This window comes from Centruroides sculpturatus, unplaced genomic scaffold (assembly GCF_000671375.1).
Source record: "Centruroides sculpturatus isolate CEXI.00-Female unplaced genomic scaffold, Cexi_2.0 scaffold738, whole genome shotgun sequence".
NCBI lineage: Eukaryota > Metazoa > Arthropoda > Arachnida > Scorpiones > Buthidae > Centruroides > Centruroides sculpturatus.
The window spans coordinates 134298-141254 of record NW_019385164.1 but is presented as its reverse complement, the minus strand read 5'-3'; the positions used below and the strand labels follow the sequence as shown (position 1 = coordinate 141254).

Sequence of the window (6957 nt, the reverse complement as noted above, 5' to 3'; positions counted from 1 at the left end):
GCCTGACAAGCTACCAAGCAATTGTCTTTCTGATCAGCGGTCAACAAATGCAGAACAAACTTTATGAAAACTCTTCTCATGCAGAGTTCTTATGACAAAATTTGCTGAATCAAGAGAATTTGCTGATATTCTGGGATTTCAGAGAGTTCAATACTCCATGAAATCCCAGACAAATCAATGAGTTCTTCAATGGTTCAACGGCAATCTTTGTTGATAAAATCACGAATTTTCTCAACATTTCTCCTTTTTGAAAGTGGAAAACCACTTGTAAACCCTTGTCTTACTCATGGCATGTAGAATCATTTCAATCATTTCTAATCCACTTTTTCGCTAACAGGAAACAAAATTTCACAGCAGCACATTGCTCTTTAAAATCTAACATCATGTTTTCGACTAAAACGAAAAACAGCTATCTGAAAAAAANAGACGACCCCCGCGAGAAAGGGAGACAGAAATGCCTTCCGGGAGGACTTGGAGGGAAAGCTGGCCCCTATTCAGGCGTCATTGGCAAGGAGGAAAACCCGGAAAAACTTCCGCTGCCAGCTCGTCCGAGTGAGGCGCGAACCTCCGATCGAACTCCGGTGTTTAGGGTCTGGTCACCACTATCAAGCGGAGACGGAGTCCACTCGGCCGCCGCGGTCAAAAATATAAACCCCTAAGGATTTAACATTTTTCGGCTCGGGACCTTCAAACGTCAAGAAATGCAAAACAAAAAAAAAATTGTGGTTTTTTCTGTATGTATGGATGTTACTTTGTGTTGTGTATTAGAGAGACTGACGCTATTAAATGTTAGTACTTAAATGTCCACAGAGTGGAGAGATAAAGAGAATCGTGTGTTATGTCATATCTGGAATAGAATAGGACTTAATTACGACTTTACTCGTTAGTACCATTTACAATTTTTTTTTGTAATAAAATCCATCACTACCCTCGAAATTAAGTTTATTGCCATTTTATAATAGTTGAAAATATAAAAAGATTTTAATATATTATAACAGATGGCGCCATCAAATATTGCCGGAAAAGTTAAGCAACTCGTTGCTGAATTTTTAAAGAATTATTCTGCCGATGTTAAAAACGTGTTTATCAAAAGTCTCGCGGATCTCATTTTAATATTGAATTCCATGTTTTTCAAGTCACATTTTGCTGATTTTTGTTTCATTATGAATATTTGCTCATTTTTATATTTAATAAGTTTTATTAAATATAAAAATTTATAAAGAATCGTGAAAATTTCACGTACAAATGTAATTGTTGAAGTCATTATAATTCTGGTTTGAACACATATCGATTGCAAGGTGTGTTTGGTTAAAATTCAACGTGGAAATGGTTTTCTCCTGTAGTGCATTATTCTGTGGTAAAATGTTTTACTAGTAGAACACCGGTCGAATTATTATAAGTTGCCTTGGCCAGTTATAGTCGTTTAAACAGTTTTTAATTAAACACAAAAACACTGCTTGATGTTTCATTTTCACTGTCGTTGTTCTATACATTTTAATCGATGTGGGAGAACGAATCTCGAATCGTCTCGAAGTATCCGTCCGTAAATTGGGATGGAAATTCAAATCCTGTTGATTAAGTCGTAGCCGAGTGAAAGTGTCATATTCGGGTAAAAGGTCACTTCTGGTGGCTGTGTCGCATTCGGTGGGAAGTCGAAATCCGTGCAAGAAGGCCTCGGCAGATAAAGTATTTATGTTTTCCAGCAGCAAAACAACGTTTTCCACCAAGGCCTTTTACGCTCGACGGATTCTTTTATCATTTCTTCGGACTCCTTTCTGTCCAATCCCGTCTCTCCTGACCTTGTCTCGACCGTCCATTCCGGAACTTCGGGGTATCGCCGCTCCAGATAATGAACGAGAGACGAAGCGCTGTCGCCCGGAGTTATGACGACCTTTTTTTCTTTCTTTCTTCTCTAATATGGAGATTCTGGATGGATCGCCTTTTCTCAGATGTACTGTACTCTTGTCCGTAATTAGACAAATCTATGTGTGCGAGCTATGTAGCGTTAGGTAACAGCCAGGTCTCCCTGATGTTGTGGTCCGGGATGACAATCCCCATCGATGTGCGTATCCTTGACTTGGAGGCATCCGCCCCTATGAGGATCCTTCCCTGCCAGGTTGACATTTGCATCTCTCGGAATCGTGCACATGCGATTTCCGGGGGTTCCGAAGGAGAGCGAGTTAGCTCTTCAAGACGTAAGTGAGGATAAACCCGGGCCATGTTGGGCGGAGTATGTTTCTGCTGATATAGGTGGGATATCGGGAGCTTCTCCTGACGTATAAGGGATATTATTCTGTGAATATACGGTCTCTGATACGGACGCCAGCAATAGTAATCCAAGCCATGTGCCGTAATAAAGAGCAGGTGCAGTGGGCTGTGCGAGCCCCTGGAGATGTGGGTGATGGCGCTTGCCAACGCTTTCTGGCGGAGCCTGAGATGTAGTGGTATATAAGACATTTCAGTGTATAGCGAGATGATTGGGGTGGTTTTTGGGATGCCCAATGCGGTACGGAGGGCAGTGTGGAGTGGCTTTTCAATACGTTGAATAGTACTGAGTGGCGCGCCTTCCAGCAGGTTTGCACCAAAGGTCACCATCGGGCTCATCGCGGTAAGCATCATCCGGAGAAGGTCGTCTGTTCTAGCACCATTCCAGTGAGTAGCAAAACACTTGAAGTTGCCAGAACGAGTCAGTTTAGTGCGCAAATAAGTTTCATGAGCTCGCCAAGTGAAAGTCTGTGTGAAAAAGATGCCCAAAATCTGTATGGACCTGCGCTGGGGGATGGGGCCAGAATCAATGGTCAAGGAGAGTGGGGGGCGGTTCATTTTTGGCGAAAAGTCTATAGCAGCGCTTTTGTCAACAGTGAAAGACAGGCTCCAAGTCGTAGCCCAGTGTTCAAGATGGTTCAATGCTGTCTGTGCACGATGAGTGGCTAGACTGGGGCTGGTGCTGCTGGATACCAGATAGTGGTCATCAGCGTAAAGAATCTCCGTTACGTTTGTGGGCAGTACCGACCACAGATCGGCCATGTATAGTGTAAAAAGAAACGGAGCCAGCACACTTCCCTGCGGGACACCGTGTGGGTAGGCCTGGGGGTAGGAGAGTGCTTTCTACCAGTGAACCCGGAATGTGCGATCACGAAGAAAAGAGGTTAATCAACTGAGCAACCTCCCTCTGATGCCATAGTGCTCCAGTTTGGCCAAGAGGCCCTCCTGGCAGACGGAGTCGTATGTCCCGCCAGATCCAATGCCACCAAGTAGACCCAGTGGTGTCTCGCTCTTGCCACTGCTATGTGATGGTGTAAAACTACCAGCGCTTCCTCTACCCCCCTGTAGGGAAGGAACCCAAAATGATGCCTGTGGAAAATGTCAGTCCGGACAGCCATGTTCTGAATTCGATCTAGAAGCATCCTTTCAAACACCTTAGCTATGTGAGATGTGAGTGAGATAGAGCGATAAGCTGTGCAGTCCGTCGCCTCTCGGCCTGGTTTAAGGAATTGGATTATCGTGGCAGTTTTCCACTCTGAAGGGCAAGACCCCTTGATCCAAATATCGTTCAATCTATCCAGTAGGACAGTTCTTCCCCCCGGGGAGAGCGACCTTAAGGCTCGCGCACACATCCCGTCAGGGCCTGGAGTCTTTAGTCGGGTCCGATGGAGGGCCCTTTGTAGTTCTACTATGTGAAATGGGCTGTCGTCTTGGAGTAGTGGACCCTGTCGGGGAGGCCCGAGAGGGGCGAAAGTGCCTGTCTGACAAGCCCTACCAAAGTGATTAGCGAGGGCGTTGGCCTGGAGTGTGGGGTGAATAAGGTGTCTGCTATCTGTATGATGTTGATGGCAGTCGAGATTGGAGGGGGATTCCGTAGTCGTCGAAAAATTTGATAGAGGGTTGCCTTGGAGGGTGGGTTGGTACACAGGCGCTCCCACCACTCCCGTCGGGATTGGCGAGTCTTTTGGCGAAGCAGGGCCCCGTAACACTTATATTGGTTCCACCAGCCAATAGAGGCCAGTTTACGGGCTAACCGAAAGGCTCGGCGTTTCCTTGTTCTAAGCCAGCTACATTCTGGGGTCCACCATGAAAGTTGTCCCGATTGTGTGTAGGACCTGGCAACGGTATTCAACTCCACTGCTTTCTTGAGGTCAACGATGAGAGCCTCGTAATTTTTTGGTGGTCCACCTTCTGATAACCAACGCAGGTCTAGGTCACCGGAATATTGGTTTCAGTTTATGGAATACCTCAGGAGCCCCGAAGCCCACCCCTCTGATCACCCGTCTGTGTGAGCGAGCGTTACAGCAATAGGGGCGCGGTCACTTGTATTAGAAAGTGTATCGGAAAGAGGTTGCCAATCAACTGAACCCAGCAGATCCAGGGCCCTGAAAGTCAAGTCAATAGCCGACTCTCCTGTAGGCCGAAAATGCTACATACAATCGAAGGGTATTCTTCCTGTAGTGTCCGGTGGACACAATTTTTGTCCCAGTGCGGATGATGGGCCTTCCAGTCCCCGCTGAGGCAAAGGCGGCGATCAACTGGTAGTAAGCCATCAAGCATGGTTTCCTGACGGATACCATGGGGGCATATACATTCACAAAGGTGAAAGGGAGCTCTGTAAAATACACCTGGGTCACTTGGACCTCCAGGTTGGAGACATTCGAATTGCTTTGAATATGGCGTGCTGGCCACCTTCAGGCAATAGCCGTCAAGAGACCCCCATCCTGACCGGAGGGGCGGTCATCGCGGAACAGGGAGAAACCAGGTAGGGTAAATGTCGTGCCCGGGGTCAGCCACGTCTCCTGTATGAGGACATCTATCTCCCGGAACCAGGGCGTGATAATGAGGATGTCCCGTTTGGAATGTAGGCCTCTTGCGTTCCATTGAATAATTCGAATGGTTGTCTGACTACTTGTAGCATTAGACATGGGGAGGGTGGTTTTTTGGCTGACGCTTACGAATTTTTACCTGCTCGGCCGGGGTTGTAAAACTTAGATCTTCTAGAGAAATCGCCCTGGATGCGTTTGTGATTTGGAACAGATCTGTGTCGAATGGTGGGTCTTCAGTGTCAGATATGTCCTGTGCGGCTGCATGTCGGAGTTTTGTGCCTTCTTTCTTTTTGGCTTGTTGTTCCGCGGCTGTTGGTTCCGCATAGTTAGATGCCCGCTTACTGGGCGTGGACACTGTTGGCATGATGTCCATATTCTGTTCGCATTCTAGGGTTTGGGTTACCTGATCTGGGACTGTCTGGCGGGACTGTAGCTTTTTGTTGAGACTGCGGATCTCCACCCGTAATGCCTCTACTGTAGATTCTAAAAGAGCGATTCTGCTTGTCAATGACGAGACGTCGTCTGTCAAAGCTGGGGGACCCCGGACAAGCTTCTCCCCTCCCCGAGTGGGACGTCGGTAGGCTTCCTCGGGTTTCGTCGGCTTATGTGTACTTGTCACCGTGGCATAGGTCACTTTCTTACATTTGGACAATCTCTTTGCTTCTTGGTATGAACACTTGTGTGTAACACAAAGTCGAGCCTCGCGCTGGTATGCCTCACATTGAGGGGAGTCCGCCTTGTGTTCTCCTCCGCAACATATACAGTCCTTCCGCTCAGCATTAGATTCATTGGGTTCATGATCCGCTCCGCATCTGATGCATCTACGTCGGCCTCTGCACGAAGCGGCTAAGTAGCCGAAAAAAAAACACCGGTCACAGAGACGCGGACGGGGAATGTACTTTTCACATCTATAGCGCTGATAGTATAAGGTAATTGTCTTCATTTTTGTAGCACTTGCTACCGACAAGTAAACTATAGGGTTTGGAACTACTGAGTCCTCCTCTCTCCGCGTGAAGCGGTGTATTTCTATGACTGGAATGTTTTTGGCCGCAAGTATGTTGTATATCTCTGTTACAGCTATTGACGTATCGACACCTTGCACAAGATACGCAGTTAGCGCGCAGTCGGACGCCAAGCGGCTCCTCACTTGGGTCCCAGCCAAGTCTGTGATATGGAGGGCCTCCTCCGCAGTTTGGGGGTCGCAGGATTTAAGTATAAGAGCGCCTGCCCAGGAATATCTAACGTCTTGTATGCTTTCCGGCTGGGCTCACCAGTGACCGAGTGGTCATTGTACCCTGAACACTGGGAGTTCGGTCGTAGGTTCGCGTATCGCTCTGATGGGCTGGCCACGTGGAGTCTTTCGGGTTTTCTCCACGTCTATAACGCCTAAATAGGGTCAGTTTCCCTTAAAAAGACCTCCCGGAAAACATCCCCTAGCCAGATCGGTAAATTGCACGTATCAGGATCGAGTTCGAACCCAGATTTCTTACTGATGAGTAAGAGAGATTTAGTATCATGTCACACGGTCATCCTTTGGAATTATGTGTTTATCTTAATGATTAGACAGCACAGTACTTAAATAAACTGAAAGATTTTAAAACTCTACGTCCTGTAGGCACTAAGCGGGCCTCATTTTAGTAAGCCCACCATGGGTTTGACCAAGTCCACAAGACCCACCAGTGGCCAAGTGGTTTCGTTCCCTGAACACTAGGAGTTTGCTCGTGGGTTGGGGCCTGGCTGGCCACGTGGAGTTTTCCGGGTTTTCTCCAAGTCTGTAACGCCCAAATAAGGTCCAGTTACCCTTAACAAGACCTCCCAGAAGACATCCCCTAGGCGGATCGCTTAAGTGTTGCGTTGCCATAACTTAAACAAACAAACCAAGTCCACAATGGGACATTGCGGCCGGATGGGGCAATTTTAGGACAGACCACTCCCGAAAACTTCTTGGATATTTTCGACCTATTCGGTTTTGTCTCCGGGTCCCCGGAAATGTAAGTTACCGCCTTAACCACTCGGCCATCCGCCCGTTAAACTGAATGATTAAATATTCATAAAATGATATTGGTGTTACGTAAATGCAAATAATCCAGTAAATAATTAAGAAAATATTTATTGTTTTTGTATTTGGCCGAATTTTGTATGT

The 6957-nt window shown here is 46.9% G+C and overlaps 1 protein-coding gene across 1 annotated transcript; it reads right to left on the bottom strand.

The window, feature by feature from the left end:
* Nucleotides 1-4905: 4905 nt before the first annotated feature.
* On the bottom strand, nt 4906-5757 carry LOC111635641. Its single transcript, XM_023380661.1, has one exon. The coding sequence runs from the start codon at nt 5755-5757 to the stop codon at nt 4906-4908; it is 852 nt and encodes a 283-aa protein (XP_023236429.1).
* Between the last annotated feature and the right edge of the window lie 1200 nt (nt 5758-6957).

Excerpts from the sequence above, each read along its gene's own strand:
- LOC111635641 (XM_023380661.1), bottom strand. The coding sequence starts at position 5,757 with ATGAAGACAATTACCTTATACTATCAGCGCTATAGATGTGAAAAGTAC.